Source organism: Hypanus sabinus, chromosome 5, assembly GCF_030144855.1.
Source record: "Hypanus sabinus isolate sHypSab1 chromosome 5, sHypSab1.hap1, whole genome shotgun sequence".
NCBI classification, from domain to species: Eukaryota; Metazoa; Chordata; class Chondrichthyes; order Myliobatiformes; family Dasyatidae; genus Hypanus; species Hypanus sabinus.
Window position 1 is genome coordinate 22,100,186 of NC_082710.1, and position 20,461 is coordinate 22,120,646.

At 36.8% G+C, this 20,461-nt stretch overlaps 1 protein-coding gene across 1 annotated transcript in view; it reads left to right on the plus strand.

The window, feature by feature from the left end:
* Window positions 1–17,615, plus strand: part of man2a1 (mannosidase, alpha, class 2A, member 1) — a 102,487-nt gene extending 84,872 nt beyond the window's left edge. The window contains exons 18-22 of the mRNA XM_059969506.1: window positions 3,985–4,126; window positions 7,564–7,697; window positions 10,003–10,200; window positions 13,802–13,912; window positions 14,524–17,615. Coding sequence (XP_059825489.1) covers window positions 3,985–4,126; window positions 7,564–7,697; window positions 10,003–10,200; window positions 13,802–13,912; window positions 14,524–14,676 — 738 coding nt within the window. The 3' untranslated portion in view covers window positions 14,677–17,615. The remainder of the gene's footprint in view (window positions 1–3,984; window positions 4,127–7,563; window positions 7,698–10,002; window positions 10,201–13,801; window positions 13,913–14,523) is intronic.
* Window positions 17,616–20,461: the final 2,846 nt, after the last annotated feature.

The window sequence follows — 20,461 nt, forward strand, 5'->3', positions numbered from 1 at the left end:
TCACACATAAGAAATTGTAAAAGAATGAAATGATGTAAGGTTATGTAAGTTAGAGTATATGATAGTCCAAAACGGCACGGTAGTTGGTGATAGTTGTAGCTTTTGTGCTCCTTCTTTTCACTTGTTAACCCTAATTGTAACTTAAATCCCCATATAAATTGCTCTAATTTCAATTCTGGATGCAACTTAGTCTGCACAATGCAGTTGACCCTGATTTGTACAGTTTATTTGGACTAGTTTACAGTTTTTTTCTTTGCAAGTTGCCAAGGATTGTTCTCATTAGTCCCCATCTAAAATACAGAAGAATTACATGCATGATCATTGTCATCACTGCAGCCCCTCCTCCCTACTTTGTTTGTCCCTTCCATGCACTGTTTTTTATTCCTTAAGTCATTCAATTAATCCTTTTTTTCTGTCTCTTTTAAATCTTTCTGCACTGTGCCAATTGCTTGATAAACTCTTAATTATCACTGAGATGATCACCACTCAGTTTTTGGCTTCAATTTGCTTTTTTCTTGTGGGAATTAACCTGAATTTTTCTTTCTGTTTTCCACCCCCCCCCCCCCCAGTTGTACATACAAGATTAGGCACTCAAGAGATGGATTATTACACTTTGCACTGCATTATTAAGTATATTTGGATCCATACTAAAATATATGAATACCATTCTATTAGAAGGAGAAGAAACATATAGTAAACTGAGGCAAAAATGGAGTCTTTTTGTCTGTATTAGATTGAATGGAAAACAAACTAACTTTTTTGAAATGATATATAAAGATAGGTGGAGGAGCAGGTAGTGTTGAGGAAACAGAGAGACTGCAGAGAGACTTAGATAGTTTAGGGGAATGGGCAAAGAAGTGGCAAATGAAATACAAATTGGAAAGTATAAGGTCATGCACTTTGGTGGAAGAAATAAACGGGCAGACTATTATTTAGATAGGGAGAGAATTCAACATGCAGAGATGCAGAGGGACTTGGGAGTCCTTGTGCAAGATATCCTAAAGGTTAACCTCCAAATTGAGTCAGTGGTAAAGAAGGTGAATGCAATGTTGGCATTCATTTTTAGAGGTATAGAATATAAGAGCAGGGATGTGATGTTGAGGCTCCATAAGGCACTTGTGAGACCACACTTGGAGTATTGTGTGCAGTTTTGGTCTCCTTATTTTAGAAATGATATACTGATGTTGGGGAGGGTTCAGAGAAGATTCACGAGAATGGTTCCAGGAATGAAAGGGTTACTGTATGAGGAACATCTGGCAGCTCTTGGGCTGTATTCCCTGGAGTTCACGAGAATGAGAGGCGATCTCATAGAAACATTCCGAATGTTAAAAGGCAAAGTTATTTCCCGTTGTAGGGGATTCTAGGATAAGAGGGCACGACTTCAGGATGAAAGGATGTCCATTTAGAACTGAGATGTGGAGAAATTACTTTAGTCAGAGGGTGGTAAATCTGTGGAATTTGTTGCAAAGCAGCTATGGAGGCCAAGTCATTGTGTGTATTTAAGGCAGAGATAGATAGGTTCTTGATTAGCCAGGGCATCAAAGGGTATGGGGTGAAAGCAGGGGAGTGGGGATGACTGGAAGAATTGGATCAGCCCATGATTGAATGGCAGAGTAGACTTGATGGGCCAAATGGCCTACTTCTGCTCCTATATCTTATGGTGTTATGGTCTAAAATTGGGGAAAGTGGTTTATGCTGCAGATTGTCACAGAATAGAAACAAATTTGATTCTTGGTTGATAAATTCTTGAGTGAACTCCATATATTAATTTGTAAAAAAAAAGACAGGAAATGCGACTGAATTCTAACTTTTCAAATGTTTCTGAAGCTAGGCACATGAAACATAATGACAGAAAAAAATAAGAACAAGAGTAGGCCAATTGGCCGCTTAAGCCTGCTCTGCTTTTAATATTTTTAAGATAAATTTTCTTATCTTTTGTGCCATTTCTCCATGGCTCTAAATTTCCTATTCTTACAAGTATTTATCTTCCACCTTTTCAAATACTCCTAATAACCTGGCCTCCACAGCCCTCCAGAGGCCTAGATTGACTGCACTTGGAGAGGATTTTTTCAATAGTGGGAGAGTCTGGGACAAGATAGCACAGCCTTAGAATAGAAGGCTATCACTTTAGAACAGAAATGAGGAGGAATTTCTTTCAGCAGAAGATGGTGAATCTGTGAAATTTGTTGCCTGAGAGGGTTGTGCAGACCAAGTCATTAGATATATTTAAAGCAGAGGTAGGTAGGTTCTTGTTTAGTAAAGGTGTCAAAGATTATGGGGAGAAGGCAGGAGAATGGGGTTGAGAGGGAAAATAAATCAGCTATGATGGAAGCGGACTCAATGGGCCAAATAGCCTGATATTGCTCCTATGTCTTTTCTTAAATAAAAGCTGTGCCAAAGTTAGTTTTGATGTGGAAGTGCCTTGTGCATATCAGAATCTGTAAGTTATTTCTAACTTTGCAGAAACTTAGTAGACTATCAGACTGTAAAGGCCCCATTAAGGAAACGGGTAATGCAAAGTATGTCCTTTGGTTAGCATTATTTGCAAAAGAATATAATTTTTTTGCAGATTCTATGCAACCTGTTAGTTTAAAAATTCCTTTGGCCCATAGTGAATTGTAGCAGATTGACTAAAAATAGTAAAATAGATTGACTAAAATTAACAATATTCTACCCAATCAGGAGTTTATATCACTTCTTCTTGAAGGTATCTGCCAAGAGGATAGAGAATCACCTAATATTTTGTCATGGCATTATTTTCGAAGGCGATCCAGTTAAGTTTATGGCATAAGTTATGTCTAATGGGGAATTTGAGACATGTTAATACAGCTGGAAGTCAAAAGTCACACTGAACATTCTAGGAACAGCTTTATCTGCTCTGCCATCAGCTTTCTGAATGGATAATGAATCCATGAACACTACCTCACTATCTTTTCTCTATTTTTACAAGATTTAATTTTTATACATAGTTAATATTGTAATTTAATAGTGTATTTTATCTATTGAACCGTACTCCTGCCACAAAAAACAACAAATGTCATGACATATTGTATGTCAGGGATAATAAACTTGATTCTGAATCTGAAATGGTCTTGGCCATCCTCACCCTTGTGGGTTTTTGCCATTGCATTGCACTGTGTAGATTGAAGTTTACTTATCCCGTGCCTGAATATTAGCCAACCTTGTTGTATCTGGGCATGCTCCGGGTAGTTCTGAATGAATTCTGAACGCATTATTTATGAGAATAAAGTAGTCAGAAGATTATTGATGCTGCAGCCCATGATGTTTGAATGTAGGATGTGATTTTGTAGAATCTATTCAGCAGTGTTCTGGAGCTGCAGGCGATCAGAACCATCTTCCTTCATTCTAGGTTTTACTCCATTCAATGGCGTATTATTGCCTTGATTCTCACTAACTTCAAATTTGCAGAAGCTCCTTTGATTCCACATATGAACAAATTTTGCGTTATTATCAAAGGCAATCATATTCAATCGACCGCAGGAATTTAATTATTTTGTCCATTTTTAAACAGGGATGTAGAAGTATCATGAGTAGGTTTGATCCTAGCAAAATCAATGCATTGGATGGTATACCCAATGGAGGGAACTGTCAACAATACCTTTCATTAATTTTCTGATGATTGAAAGGCTGATAATAGGCTGGATTATTTTCTTTAACTCCAGGAATGCTCTCTTGTTTCCATTTTCCTAGACTGCATACGTAATCAATAAAAAAAACAAAACCTAATTTTGCTTCAGCTGCAATAGAAATTCAGTTTTTATTTTGTGAAAAATTGTAGGTTTTCAGTGGTCAGTTAAATAAACCTTTGATGCATTATCTATGAACTGGCCTCTTTTAGATGCACATGCCAAAAATACACATGAAGGAATTACTTTTTCATATTGTTTTTAATATATTATTAGTGAAATGTGTGAACTGAAATGAATAGGCTATCAAAACTGACTGTTTAATTTTCTACCTCAGATGCAGGCTAGGCAGACTTTGAGCAAACTGCCTCTTCAAGCAAATTTTTACCCTCTTACAACAACCGCGTACATACAGGACAGTGATGTTCGGTTGACCCTGCTTTCTGCTCAGTCCTTGGGAGTCGCTAGTCTGAAGAGTGGTTTGTATTATTTACATATTTTTACCTCTAAATGAAGAGCCAAACAAGGAAGAGTTTGGAGCAGAGTGTTGCATGTGAATTGATACTTGCAGCATAGAAGGCAAGATGCTCAGTACAAATAACTGATGCTAACTGCACTTCCTTCCACTTTTGTCCCATACCCTTACCCCTTTTTGAGCCCAATTGTATAACTTTCAAACCCTGAAAGTTCTTCTATGAAAAAAATTAAATGTGATATAAAAAGCAAATGAGAGATTTTAGGGAGAGAGAAAAAATTAAAATAATTTCTGAGACACAGCTACATAAATTTAGACTGAGAAATAAACATTGAATTAATTGTAGAAAAGATGGAGTAGTAGTACTTAATTTAAATTGCATCATTTCTAATAAAAGAAAGTGATGCGTTTATAGAGAAGACAAAGATAGAATCATTACGGAGAGAGATGAAAGATAGTAAATGATTAACCATCTTAACAGGATCCATCAAGAGAAGATCCTGTAATGGATAGGAAGTGAAAGGAGAAATTTGAAGACACATTGGGAAATAACTAAATAAACAGAAGTTAATAGCCATGAGGAAGTTTGAGTATCTGGATATTAATCAGAGAGTTCAGTAAATGAGATACAGAAGTGGAGTAATATAGCACCAGAAAGGCTCTCCAGCCCACAATGTTTTTGCTGACCATGAAGAATCCATCCATTCCATTACCATTTACCAACATGTAGCCTTCTATGCCTCAGAGGGATACTTTCTAAATGTTGTGAAAGTACCTGTCTTCACGACCTACTCAAGCAAAATGCTTGAGAGTCATAGCACCCTCTGGATTTGAGATTTCTTCTTCAAATCCCTTCATACCTTTTACTGCCTTCTCTAAATCTACTGCCCCTAATTTTAGATATTTTATTGTGAAAAATATGAGTTATATAACCATATAACAATTACAGCACGGAAACAGGCCATCTCGGCCCTTCTAGTCCGTGCCGAACACTTACTCTCACCTAGTCCCACTGACCTGCACTCAGCCTATAACCCTCCATTCCTTTCCTGACCACATATCTACCCAACTTTACTTTAAATGACAATATCGAACCTACCTCTACCACTTCTACTGGAAGCTCGTTCCACACAGCTACCACTATCTGAGTAAAGAAGTTCCTCCTCATGTTACCCCTAAACTTTTGCCCCCTGACTCTCAACTCATGTCCTCTTATTTCAACAGTGGCAAAAGTTTCCTACTATGTACAGTATCTATGCGTATCATAATTTTGTCTACCTCTCTCACCTTTCTCTGCTTCAACAATCACAGCCTATTTAGTCCCTCTTCATAACTAAAATGCTCCATCCCAGATAACATCCTGATCAACCTGCTTTGCATCCTTTCTATTGCAGTTATGTGCTTTTGATTGTCCACTGACCAGAATTGTTCACATCTCTCTAAGTGTGATCTAAGCAGAGTTTTATAAACTTTTACCATAACCCCTGACAGGTCCTGGTGTTTTTGCGCTCCAGAGATTTTTCTGAAATCAACAATGAGGCATAAAACTTGTTGTTTATGGCCATTTTATCAAGTGTTACAAGAGCAAAGAACAAACAAAGAAGATGAGGGACATCCTCTACAAAAACCAGCTCCGACTAAAAGAAATAACAACATTTCAGTGATAGCAATTACTCTATAAAATAACTAGGTTCCAGTGGCATGGCACTTGTTGCAGAAAAACTAAGAACTAAAACTAAGAAAAACTAAGAAGCAGTTATACCACAATTACGGAACAATTATACCAATATAGCTGATTATATAAAATACAATCAAGTTATAGGAAAGTTAAATTACAAGAAAAGTAACAATTCTACTCCCTAATGTAATACTTCCCTGCTCTATATTTCAGCCCCAGCTAATGGAAGCGGGCATCCCCTATGCTTTTTCACTTTTGCTGTCATTTTTCCAGTTCCTTTCAGGGAACTCTCATCCAGTACACCAAAATCACTGTCCCTCAATATCTCTTGGGTCATATTTAACAAAATGTAAGCATCCCACATTATTCCTTACAAAAAATGACAGGTCACAACTTCCAATCATAAAAACAACACTTCACCATCGCTCTCTGCAGCGTAATGCCAAGCCAATTTTGGATCCAGTTTGCCAACTTACTTTGTGTTCTATAGGTTTTAAGATTTTGGGTCTTTTCAAATGGAGCATTGTTAGAGGCCTTACTAAATTCCATGTAGACTATGTCAACAGTACTGCTCTCATCAGTACATTCAAATATTGGTCAGACAGCATTTCTGAACAATGCTGCCCATCTTTGATTAATCTCCTGCTTTTTTAAGTGTAGATAAATTCTGTCTCTCAGATTTTTTTCCTCAATAACTTCCCTATCACTGTACTCATGTGGCTTATCCCTGCTGCCTTTCTTGAATAAAGCTACTATATTTCCTCTCCTCCCCTCCAGTGATCTGGCACCTCACCTCTGTCCAGTGAAGAATTAAAAAAACTCTGTCAATGCCCCCAGCAATCTCCTCTTTTGCCTCCCAGAGCAGTTAAATTAAAAAATAAAACTAGGTAATTTTATTTTGATTCTTGAAGTATGCACAGATAGTGCAGCTTCACATTACACAGAATCGCAATACAGAGCATTTTATAAGGCCACAACCACCACGATAACAGGGTTTATCTGTAATAAAATGCTTTGGGGTTGTTCCTGCTTTACCCTCCTATTTTCTTTTTTTTAAGTATTTCCCTGTATTTTCTATTCTCCTGAGAATCTTCTTCACTTTGATCACTCTATACATGCCATATGCTTCCATTTTTTTCTTCTTTGACCAATCCTTAGTATCACTTACATCTCGGCATCCTTGGAGTTGCTAACCTTACCTTTAATCATAAAGGGAACATTTATTATTTACTGTTCAATGTCTCTCACTTGTTGGATGCAGACTTACTGGCAAGTAGCTGCTCCCAGTCTACCTTTACCAGATCAAATTATATTGAAATCAGCTTTCTCCTATTTGAGGACCTTAATTTCTTGACCATCCTTATGCCTTTCCATAAATACTTTAAAACTGTAAGTTATGGTCATTCTCTTCAAAATCCTCTTTCCGTGTGTTTTTTTGCTCATCAGAGGGTACTGAAGAATTTAAATGGGGGTCTAAAGAGACTTGTAAAAAAATGCTGTAAATAATTAATGCTGTTTAAATATATAAATAGTCCACTTTGAAATGTAATGTAGATTGCATTCTTTTGTAGGAATCCTATATATAATCCATTAAAAATGCATAATTTTTGTCTAATTCTATATTTAATTTATGGTGATGCTGCCAGATAGTTTTGCTAAGCTGCTTAATATATTTCTGGTGTTCTCTAAATTCAGTGATTCCAATTACACCCAATGTGCAAGTGCAATTAGAGAATAGTCAGATCTGTATGTTACTGTAATAGGTCAGCTGGAAGTCATAATGGATCGCAGACTGATGCAAGATGACAATCGAGGCCTAGGACAAGGTCTTAAGGATAATAAAGTTACAGCCAATCTATTCAGACTTTTATTGGAAAAAAGAATTGAATCAAATTCGGTAAGATTAGATATGCAACCACCATATTGTTTTCCTGATTATTTAAAAGATGTACATTACACAAAGTACTTTCTTATTGAAGCTTAAAAAGAATTCTAATGGAATGTTTTAAAGCATAAATTTTAAGTTAATTTTTCTTTATAATTTTTTTGTTAATCATAAGATGTGTGTGAATTGAAAACGTATAGGACATATATATATATATTTTTAATCAGTGCTGAATATCAGTTATGGTTGTGAGTGACCTGAACCCAGTGCTGTGAAGGCCATAGAAAGGAGAAAACAATTGAATTGTCTAACCAGGAAGAGCACACTGCCAACCTTTGAATGGGAACAAACAAAACTACAGTTGCTAGAATTTGAAGTAAACATAGAAATGGAAGAATTCAGATAGTCAAGCAGCATCTGTAGAAAGAGAAAACAATCAATCTTTTGGGTCAGCAACCCTTCCTCAGAACTATATATTTTAGGAAATATCAGTATGATGTCTTTAAACCGGATCTGTAATTCTTTGCTTCCATTGCAAGATCATAGTCACTCAGGGTGCCAGGAATGAAACAAACCTTTGTCTGAAACATTCAAAACAGTTAACAGTGTTGGGATGTTAATTGGAAGCAGGTTAGGGCTACGTTCCAATTCCACGATTTGACAACTGTAATTTTAGGCCCACAGCTTGTCATTTGACAATTGTGATAAAACTTGTTAGAAAGCTATCGATTCATATCCCTCTCTGGAGACTTAAGCAAGTGATTCAGACTACTTGAATGAAGTATTGAGTGAGTGCTGCAGTGTAGGTAGTAATTCAAGGCTGTCGTTGGATAGGCTGGTGAATTAAAAAAAAAACAAATTTTACTACTTGTAAAGGTACATTAGAATTCTTCCAGTGCACTAGCGGATGTTTATCTGAAAAGTAGAAGAGCCAGAGCCACTATATCTTAAAGCTGTTGGGATTTGCAATGTACGATCTTTAAAACAGTGACTGCACTTCAGGATGAATTCACTGATATTAGGTTTTCCTGAAATATTCTGGTGTTGTGAAATGTGGTATATAAATGTAAATTATTTTCTTTTTTGACTATGAGCACTGGTGACGAATAATTGTACAGAGAGGAAAAGGCCCAAGATGGGTTATTTGGTATTTCCATGGATGGGTTACTGCAGGTCTGGAAGGATAAACTATTCATAGAGCTGCTTTTGCTACACTCAGTACATTCAAGAGTTGGGAAGTTCCACAGATTTTGGTTTAGATTTAGAGATACAACGCGTTAACAGGCCCTACCAGCCCAACAAGCTTGCACTGCCCAATTATACATATGACCAAATAACCCACTAACCTGTACTTCTTTAGAATATAGGAGGAAACCAGAATTCCCAGCTATCACTGGGAGAATGTACAAACTCCTTATAGGCAGCAGCAAGAATTGAGCACCGTAGAAAAGATTTGGAGGTGAATGTCGCAGGCTGTAATGTTCAGGAAGAGGGGGAAAGGGGAAAGTGAAATTGAATCTCACAGTGCCACACTTCTTAACATCATGTGATTATTTCTTTTGCATCCTCCCTGTGTCTGAAATGCTAATGCATAGAAGAATCCAGACAAATGCAGGGGCATCCACTGATACATTCATTTTAATGGCACTTTTCTCTCTGGACTCATTGACTCAGCCCTTTCTGTATTTTGTAGAGAATGAATTGACCAAAGACCGGCTATTAGAGAGTGCAATAGAATCATCCACTTGTCACTTCTGTATGAAAATGACTTCAAACACCTCTACACCTTTTGCAGTCTGTATCATTACACAGATGAAAACGTGCATGGCACCTCATCTTAATCTTTACCTGCCGCTGACCTCATGTTTGCCCAATTTTCAGCTGGTCAATCTGTTCCATTAACACATTGGTAACACTGTATAATGTGTGAAGGGTATCTACGAAAGACTCTAGAGCGAAAGTTAAATTTTTAATTTTTGCAGGACAGAGATCAAATATCTTTTAATTTCTCTTTTTCATTTCCTACCATTCTGGTGGTAGTGTTTTTCAAATTTGACCTGTTGGGTCAGTAGTGGTGCTTTTTGCTGACTGATACTGAAACTGATAAATCCTTTGTTGAAAAATTGAGTAATCAGCTTTCTAGATGTTTACACAATTTCACTGGGTAATCTGCTACTGTCCCACCAAATAACTCCCCATAAAATTCCAGATAAATGTTCTTTAGATATTTTTAATTGCTTAGGTTTTACTCTTCTTGCTGTGAATATAGTGAGAGACGTACCTTATTTTCTGAATTGTGGATCTTTTTTTTAACCAGGATGAAGCTAATAAGGCAATGAGTTATCCGTCTTTGTTGAGCCACAAGACATCATCTTTCCTGAATCAACCAGTCATTCCAATGGCTGTGAACCTAAAGGTTGATGGAGTCCCTCCACTCTTGAACTTATTCAGTCCTCTTTCTTCATCCATGTCGTGTGATATGCAAATAGTTAACCTTAGAACAATACAGGGAAAGGTAAGACCTTGATGTTTGATGTTATTCCAAGCATTAATAAGTTTCAAGATTCTGTTGTACATGGCATTAAGTTCTATGCAATCGCCTTAAGCACATATATATAGCTAGGGTACCTAAGACTTTTGCATATTACTGTATATTGATTGAAATAGGAAGATGGTTGGGAAACAGAAATAAGAGCACTTAGCTTTGTATTAGCTCGGTAATATTAAGTGTTATTTGATGACTGGTAAGACGTAATATACAGTATTGTGCAAAAGTCTTAGGCACCCAAGCTATATACTGTATATATGCCTAAGAATTTTGCACAGTACTGTATACTTCATAAAAACTTATTGTAGAAATTGTTAATAACTTGGATTTTTATAGCACCTTCAATATAGCAATGGGAATCAGGTAAAGAGGTTTAAGAACTAATTTGTAGGAAAGTCAGGTGCTAATTTAGGAGACAAATGCATTCAAAGATTTTGGAGAGGAAAAGGAGACTGAGTAGTAATCTGCAACAACACAGAAATTGTTTGAGTGATTCATGAGGAAGGAGATTATGATTACAAATTTAAAGAGAAGCCAATACTATAGGAGAGAGAATCATTTACGTTACCAGCTGGCATAGAAGCCAGGGTTAGCATTTGGGAGAAGGGGGTAAGTCATATGGAAAAGAGTATCTCAGGAATGGCAAATGGCAAAATAAGGATGAAATCTGTGAAATGTACTTTGTAAGGGTTTTACGGAGTAAAGCTTTTGGGAAGTTCTGGCTTGGTGGTAAAGAGCAGAGATAGATAAGGCAATGCCAGCTAAATGAATAATAAAAGTGATCTTAATGATCTTCTGATTGTAATTCTTAATCATGTTGAGGGTAAGGTATAGATAGGTACTTTTTTGATCCTAAAGGAAATTACAGTGTCATAGTAGCATTACAAGTGTGGAGAGGTTTAAAAAGACATTTGGTCATCGAGAAAAGAATCCCAGGAAAATATTTTTATTCAAAGGTCCAAAGAAAATGAAGAATTTTGTTGAGGCAGAGCAGAACATAATATTGTTGGGTATTAACCTAGTAATTTTTTTTAAGAGGGCAATCAAGAAGATTGATCAAAACAGGACAATGGGCATTATCAAGATAAACGTTAGCAAGACCTTTGACAAGTCACATGGTAGGCTGGTCCAGAAGGTTAGAATATGCAAGATTCAGAGTGAGTTCGCAATTTGGATACAAAGTTGACTTGGTGATAGCAGAGAGAGAGTGGTAGTGGAGGGTTGCTTTTCAGATTGGAAACCTACAACCAATGGTGTGCACAGAGATCATATAAAGTTCAGAGAAACATAGCTAGAGTAGGAAAATATGAGGGGGATATGGACCAAACCTGGCAAATTGGAATTGGGATAGATAAGTATTTGGTCAGCATTGTCGATTTGGGCTGAAAGGTCTACTCCTGTGCGGCAAAACTCTATGAACCTATGAATCTATTGCTTGGTTGATATTGATAATGTTTACATCCGTGGCACAACATACATTATGATCCTTAAACTGAGATGAGATGAAAACCATACCCTAAGGAAGGATCAGAATGTGTGGGTGTTTCCTCCGGCAAGAACAGTAAAATCAGAAATGCAAGAATAATAGACCTGTTAGAAAGCTGCAGAAATACCATGGCAACTAGGCTAGACAGCTGGGAATGAGTAGAAATCATAGAAATTTACACTTAGGGTCTGTTGGTATAACAGAATATTTGGGATAAACAGCTCTCTGGAGTAGAGAATTTGGAAGATGCACAATCTGCAAAGAAATTCCTTTTTGTTTCTTAAAATTACTAGTTCTGTAGTCCCCCTCCTGGAAATATACTCTTGCAGGATCTACATTGTTAAGACAGAATAGAATCAGGTTTAATATCACTGAAATATGCCGTGAAATGTGTTGTTGTGTGACAGCATTGCAGTGCAATACATAAAAAATACTATAAATTACAATAATAAATTTATATATAATCTGTTGGTGGAGGGGTAGAAATGTTCCTAAAATGTCTCCTGTACTTCCTCCTTGATGATAGTAGTAAGAAGAGAACACATCCTGATTGATGGTTGTCCTTAATGATCAATATTGCCTTTTTGAGGCATCACCTTTTGAAGAAGTCTTCAATGCTGGGGAAGCAAGTGCCCATGGTGGAGTTGAATGAGCTCACTCTACAACTTTTTTCAATCCTGTGTGGTGGCCCTTGCATACTAGACGGTGATGCAACCAGTTAGAATGGTACACCTTTAGAGCCTCACTAGAGTCTTTGATGACATGCTGTACCAGATCTTCTCAAACTCCTAATGAAATATAGCCAGTGCCATGCCTTTTTTGTAATTGCATCATTATGTTGGTCCCAGGGTAGATCTTCAGAGATGTTGACTGCCAAGAATTTGAAACTCAGTGCTCATCCTTTCAGCTGCTGATCCGTCGAAGAAGACTGGTCTGTGTTCCCTCAACTTTCCCTTCCTGAAGTTCTCGATCAATTCCTTGGTGTTACCGACATTGAGTGCAGGGTTGTTGTTGCAATACCACTTGAAACAGTTGATCTCACTCCTTATAGATGGCATTTGAGCTGCGCCTAGCCAGAGAGTCATGGGAGTAGAGAACCCGGCTAAGCATATTTCCTTGAGGTGCGCCAATTTTGATTTCATTGAGGAGGAAGTGTATTTTCTGATCTGCACTGACTATGGCCTCCCAATGAGGAAGTCAAGAATCCATTTGCAGAGGGAGGTACGGAGGCCCACGTCTGCAGAGAATCTTGTCTATTACACTGAGATGACATCTCATCCATCTAACTTCCAGAGGATCTTTCTTCTTCCCAGAGATTAATCTTGTGAACTTCAGTTATCTCCCTTGAAAGAATGTGTATTCTTCTTCAAGTATGGAAACCAAAAACTCAATTTACTGCTTTAGATGTGATCTGTCTCTCAAAAGTTCAGGAAAATAATGACAACACTTCCTTACTCTTGCCATTTAGGTCAACATTGTATATGCTTTCAACACTGCTCATTTGGTTTTTCATCTTTAAGTACGCAGATCTTGAAGGAGCATAACATTTCAGTCTTTGACTATTTAAATAAGTATAAATGTGGCAATCATATCCTAAGAAGTATCAACTAACCAGCACCTTCTGATGTCCACCTCTATGGTTACAGCTTTCCAATGTGCTGACCTTTTTATTGCTATCCCTTATTTGCTCTATCTTGATTATTCTTATGTCCATACCAGTTTCACCCTATGAGCCCTACCTTCTGCAGTAAGTTTTTATGTCACATCATACAACTATTTCAAATTCCAAATGTACTACATCAATTGGGTCCTGTTCTTCATTCTTGCTTATAATATCTTCAAAAAGCTCTTAAGACATGTTGATTATATTTTTCCCTGCTTTATTATTACTTCCATAATAATGAGCTCAAACATTTTCCGAAAAGCTTATGTTAGACTAACTGAGCTGCAGTTTCCAAATATACTCTAGAAATAGAAATTCTGTTGATTTCTTCATTTGAAGTTTGTACTGCCTATAAAATATTCATGTTATCACATAAAATGTGTAAATTGAATCATTTAAAAATTATTTTTTCATTTCAGGATGAGTGGAGCCCATCAGATGAAGTAGCCCTGATCATTCACAGAAAGGGTTTTGATTGTAGATTTTTAAACCAAAACACTGGACTGTTTTGTTCTACTTCAAAAGGCAAGGTAGGTGATCTTGTTTTGAACATGTGTGTATCAATCACAGGTGGAAATTCACTGGTACCAGATCACAGAAAATTCCAGACCAGTGAAATTGCCCCTTGATTATTTCCTGTGCCAGGCTGCATACGGGTTCTGAGAACCACCCGTAACCCAAAATTTCTGTACAAGTCGAGATCTCTGTCAATTGAGATTGCTTATGTTGTACTGATATGTTAATTATTTATAGATTAAAACAAATCATAGTTCATTTTAGATTTCAGTTAATTCTTAGTCAGAATTAATTAGCACATCTGTACTACAGATTAAAAACATGCTGCAGGGTTGACAGGGAAGGAATGCCAGACCAGAGTTTCAGCCTGTAATTGAGTAGGAGGTATAATGAAGTGAGTTAATTTTCTAAACTTAGAATGGTTGTGTTCTTTATTGAAAGCAACTTCCATACAGAAATGAATTTTTGAAGATTATCATTCTTCTGATGGTTAAAGAATTGGAATACATAAATATTGAAAATATCGTCTATGTAGAATTCTTGTTTCTGAGGGAGATGTGTTAAAAGACTACAATGATATAAAACTCCATTTCTACTCAATTAAATCTAAAACATTGTTTTTCAGATTCTCTTGCACAATCTCTTTAGAGAAGTTAATATTCAACGCCTGACTCCATCGACCTTGACTTTGATGCACACGCCACAAGATCCATATAATACTAGCAAAATAGAACTGAACCCAATGGAGATAAGAACAATCCGAATTCAGTTAAGATGATTATGTAACAGTCTGATGCTGAATGATCTATGTTGGAAGAATATACTGTGCACATTATTGAGTTGCAATATTTACAAGCACATTAAAAGTTAAGTAAATATGTCAAACCTACTGATTCAACAAAGACCAATGGTAAAAATATATTTAATTTAATTTTGTGGAAAAAATTATGAAATTTTTAAAGCTTAAAACTGCATCTCGTACAACAAAAAAACTAAAATAATTGGGACCAAAAAAAACGGCTTCCTTACAGTAATGTACTTCTCGTTAAATGATCTATTTCATGCCTAATTCAATAAAATATTGTCCGTATTTCAGTGAAGTAAAGAGCCCCAGAGAGAATCTATACAAGTTTAAAATTTTATCATTTAACTTTGCCATTATTAAGGACAGTTTAGTTATTGCATTGAATGCCTGGTCCATATCATTAAGAAAAATGTGCTGCCAAAAATTTAGTTATGTCTGTTCACACAAGGTATAACTTTATAGAGAAAATATTATCTTATGAGTGCAAGAAATTCTGAAATTTATCATGAATAAAGTAGGGTTAAGAACCCAAGATGAAAACTTTAAGATTTTAGTAAAAACACTGGACTACTGTATGGTGCAGAATTAATGATTTCTGCAGAATACTGTCTCATTACTTGATTAGATGGGATAAGTGCAATGTTTCCACAGGTCAGTTCTAATGACATCTAGTTGTATACCAAGAGTTAACAAAATACATAAAATATACATTTTCTGCTATTAATATATTAGAATAGCTGTTTTTCTAATCTAAAGTTGCCACTGTGATTATGTGCCTTACAATTACACAATGGATTATGAGTTGCTGTATGGTTCTCTTTGCCTGTGTTTTATAATCCTGTCTCAAAACATTTATATTTTAAAGTTTGAATTTCATGAACACACAGATTACAAAAACATAGTTCTTTTAACTCATTAAAAATTCAAATGTTTGTTTTTACCCAAATGAGTTTATCTTTTCCCTTATCATCTAATAATCTTTATACTACTGTAAACTGTCCTCTCTGTCTTCAAGAAAAAGTATAATGAATTTTAGAATATCTGATCTTTCTATGTTACTCAGCCTTCTGATCCAGGGATCATTTTCTGGTTCCTCTCTGCATGATACTTTTCATTTTTTATTTTCCATTATTTGATGACCTTTTGAATGTACTGACCTAACATAATAGAGTATATTAAAATATCATTACTGACTCGGTCACATTCTTTGTTTTGAGAAATTATATTAAGAAAATCTTCATGAAATTGAACTTAAGTTTTTAAATTGTTTGTGTGGCTTTGTTGAAAGAATTCTGTTTTGATATATGCTGTCAAATTATTTTTGCTTAATATACATTCAGATTATTTAATGATCATCTAATATTATCAAGACTTTCTTAAACAATGCAAATCAACATGATCCTTTTTCTTCCAATTGGTATATGTATATTGACATTTGCATTTTGTTGTGACTACTGCCATCTGCTAATGTCAGTAAAGTATGTTCTATGCTAATACTAAAAAATGATTTTGTCTGTGTACCTCAATGTTTTATTGAAGAGGCACCATATTAAGGGGGTCTAAAAAGTAGATACTGGCTAAATTTAACCCAGCCTGATCTTTCTAATCTTTTTTATTGTACACAAGTTGAATATTCTTGATTATTTTTCTGGTTGGGAGGGGATCTGTTACACGTGTATTTCATACGCTTTACTGTGCCGTTTACTGTTCAATAGCATTTATTAAGTACATATTTTTTAAATTTCAAATTTGTGTAATAACATTAACCAGCAAAAAGCTATAGAATTTCCTTTTCTGTCATTTTCTTGCTGTTCACTTTCAAAAGATGAGTCATTGATAGTAACTGTATTTCCAGTTACACTGACTTGTTATCGGAATTCTGGTTTTTGCTAGAATTCACAAATTAGTGACAATTGGTGATCCGTACAATAGTTGCAACAACTATCAATCAAAATCATTTTTACATGATGCCCATATACATTTATATAGGTTATGCATGAAACAGTCTTGACGTATTTAGGACTCACAGTGGCCAAAATTGTTCATCTGTGTGATTATATACGAAAATGTATTTCAATAAATGCTCCTCAGTTCATTGTATACAGTCATTGCATATTGAGCAATATCAAGACTCAAAAAACAAAATTCCATGTTGTTTCAGGTACATTATCATACTTTAAATGTATGTTTATTAAGCAGTTAATGTGATTTCATGCCATTTCTTGCAATTAATAAAATTATTTTTATACCATGCAGCAAAAATTCTGATCTACCAGTGCAAATCAAAAATACTTTTATATTTTAGAATGGGAATATAATTTTACCATTCCAATTATTTGTCAAATTCAATTACACTTTTGAATGCTTACAAGTTGCACTCTTTAATTTTAATGATTCATTAAATATAATTCTAGGAAGCATTTTATTGATCTGTGCATAACTAAACAATTGTGGTAGGAGGAATAGGTCTATATAGTTGAATATCTGTGTACTTTTGGGTTTCTTTATTTGCTTTATAAAATCAAAAAGCAAATGATTTCTATGTTTTTTTTGAATACATAGTATTTTACAGGGATTTGCTACCATGTATATCTGCAAAATATTACCTTTTAAATTCCAATTTTTAAAAGGTACAAAATGAATTTGTATCAATGAAATTGCTTTGGTTGAATGAGTTGTGCCTTTAAAGAGGAACACGGGGCATTTTTACAAAACAAAAATAGATTTTACTGGGTGAAATAGAATTGGAAATTTTGCTGTTTTACATTACCGTGTTAAGAGTCTGTCACCTTATAATTTACATTTGGTATTTTCAATTTACAACAAGATGTATGTCAATATTTTTAGTGTTTATTTGATTATTTTCCAATCTTTTGGAGAAACATTATAAGAAAATAAACTGAATATACTGATTTATACATGGAATTTTTCATATACAATTTAGTATTGCATTTACATAACACTTTATTTGACAAAGCACTCCTGATCTTTCTATTCTACACAAGTACTCTTTCAGAGTTTACAGGCGATTATAATGTCTACAGTATGGACAGACGAAGCTTCTATTGAAAATTTAAAAATTACTGGACATAATGAAGTAAAACAGAAAATGCTGGGGATATTCAGCAGGGTATGAAGTGTGCTACAGAGAAAGTACAGTTCAGGTAAACAGCAAGGTGCAAGATTATAATGAGGCATATTGTTAGGTCATCCTATCATACTGGGGAACTATTTAATAGCCATATAATAGTGGAGTAGAAGCTGTCCTTGAGCCTGGTGGCACATGCTTTGAGGCAAACTTAAGAATAAAATGAAATTCTATTAATAGCACATGCACGTTATTTAATATGACATTTCTTCTTGGAGGTTTTAGACTTTTTTGATGTTTTTACCAGACAGTAAGTATAAAAAAGGAATATGAAGATGAATAAATTCTTCTTGCAGCAGCCAGTTAGGAAGAGATCATTTGAAATTGGTTTAGAAATCGTTGGTTGCTAAATTTCAGGTGCCTTAAGTCTTGATGCATACTATTCTTTTATTTTTTACTTTTATATTAGAAATTGTAAACTGCTGTGCTGAAACATGACTTGATTGTGATAGCTGTGCCCATAATTGTAGCTGTAATGATAGAACAATTAACTGCAGTTACTCCATATTATTCTCATTAATAGAAAATATTGAACTTAACATTAAGTTATACACATTTAATGTGAGGTTCTCATTTACTAATATTTATTTGTCAAATGTATATCCAATCATACACTGAAATACATCAATGATGAGCACAGTCTAAGGATGAGCAGGGGGTAGTCTGCAAGTGTCTCTATGCTTCTGGTACCAACACCGCCTCCTCTATGACTATGTGTGTTTCACACACAAAATGCTGGAGGAACTCTGCAGGCCAGGCAGCATCTATGAAATAAAGTACAGCTGATGTTTGGGCAGGATTGCCGAAGGGTTCCAGCCCAAAATGTCGACTGTACTCTTTCCCATAGATGCTGCCTGGCTTGCTGAGTTCCTCCAGCATTTTGTGTGTGTTGCTCAGATTTCCTCTTGTTTGTGATTTGACCACATGTGTTTCCTCTGGATTACTATTACACGTTCTAAAGACGCTTAAGTTGGAAAGCTAGTTGGTACATTAAATTGCACCTGGTGAGTAGATGAGTAGATTCTGTGGGAAGTTGGTGGTAACAAGGGGAAAATGAAATAGCACATCTGTAATATAAGCTAATATAATAGGTGGTTTCTTGTTGGTGCAGACATGGGTGGGGGGGGGAGGTGGTTGCAAGGGACAAAGATCTGTTTCCATGCTGTATGACAAGGTGCACGTACCATTGAGTTCTATCAGGCCATGCCTGTTACATGGCACCCAATATGGAGTTGGCCAGCAGTAATTTTTGACCAAGCTGATAGATTCCAAAGATAAGTCATGCGGCACTACATGTGGACCAAGTTCTGGCAATTCTGGCTGGAAGCTGCCAGAGTGAAAGACTTTCAGTCTTTCCACCTTTCATGAATCTGCGCCTGGTATGTTTAGCCAAAGAATTTTTTTTTATATCAAAATATACTTTATTCAAAAATAAAATTAGGTACAATAAACCATTCCATGACTCTCAGTCCTTTACAAATGTTTCCATTACAGTCTTTACATTCCCACACTTTTGCCACCCAGGTGGCACTCTTATTCCATATTTACATACAGTGGTTTAGGGGTATACACGCCGCCACCCACCCCTCAACTCCCACGGGAGAAGGACCCTAGACTGTGGTCCTTCCCCACCGGGCCTTTGCGGTGGCTGCACCGAGTTTGAGTGCGTCCCTCAGCACGTACTCCTGCAGCCGAGAATGTGCCAGTCGGCAGCATTCCCTCACAAACATCTCCGTGTGCTGGCAGATCATCAGGTTTCGGGCCGACCAAAGAGCGTCTTTCACCGAGTTGATGATCTGCCAGCTGCACCGGATGTTGGTCTCGGTGTGCGTCCCCGGGAACAGCCGGCAGATCAGAGAGTCCTCTGTTACGCAGCTGCTGGGGATGAACCTCGAATAAGCCCCTTCCATCCTCCTCCACACCTTCTCTGCGAACCCACAGTGTGCAAAGAGGTGGGTCACCGACTCCTCCTCACTGCAGTCCTCCCATGGGTAGAGGGGTGTGGAGACAACACTCCGGGCATACAGGAGGGATCGGACTGGGAAGGCCCATTTCACCGCCAGCCAGGCGAGGTCTTGGTGCCTGTTGGTGAGGTCTGGCGATGAGGCATTTTGCCAGATGAACTGGACGGTCTGCTCAGGGAACCACCCCACTGTGTCCATCTCGTCCTTCTCCTGCAGGACCTTACGTGCTGACCACTGCCTGATGGCCCTGTGGTCAAAGACGTTGACCTTAAAGAACTTCTCTACGAAGGACAGGTATGGGGGCAACAACCAGCTGACAGGGGTGTTGCGCGGGAAAGTGGCCAGACCCATCCTTCGTAGCCAGGGCAACAGGTAGAACCTGGGCACGTAGTGGTACTTGGTGCCCACGTACCTGGGATCCACACACAACCTGATGCAGCCACACACGAAGCTGGCCATCAGGGTGAGGGCGACATTGGGGACGTTTTTTCCCCTGTTGTCCAGGGATTTGTGCATGGTGGTCCGTCTGACCCGCTGAAGTGCCTGGTACACTTCACCATTTCATCTAACTTTTGATGGCATCTTCACCGTTAGCTTAAGAATCAGAGCATCCATCTGGGTTGCTCTTCGCCACAAACATCTTTGG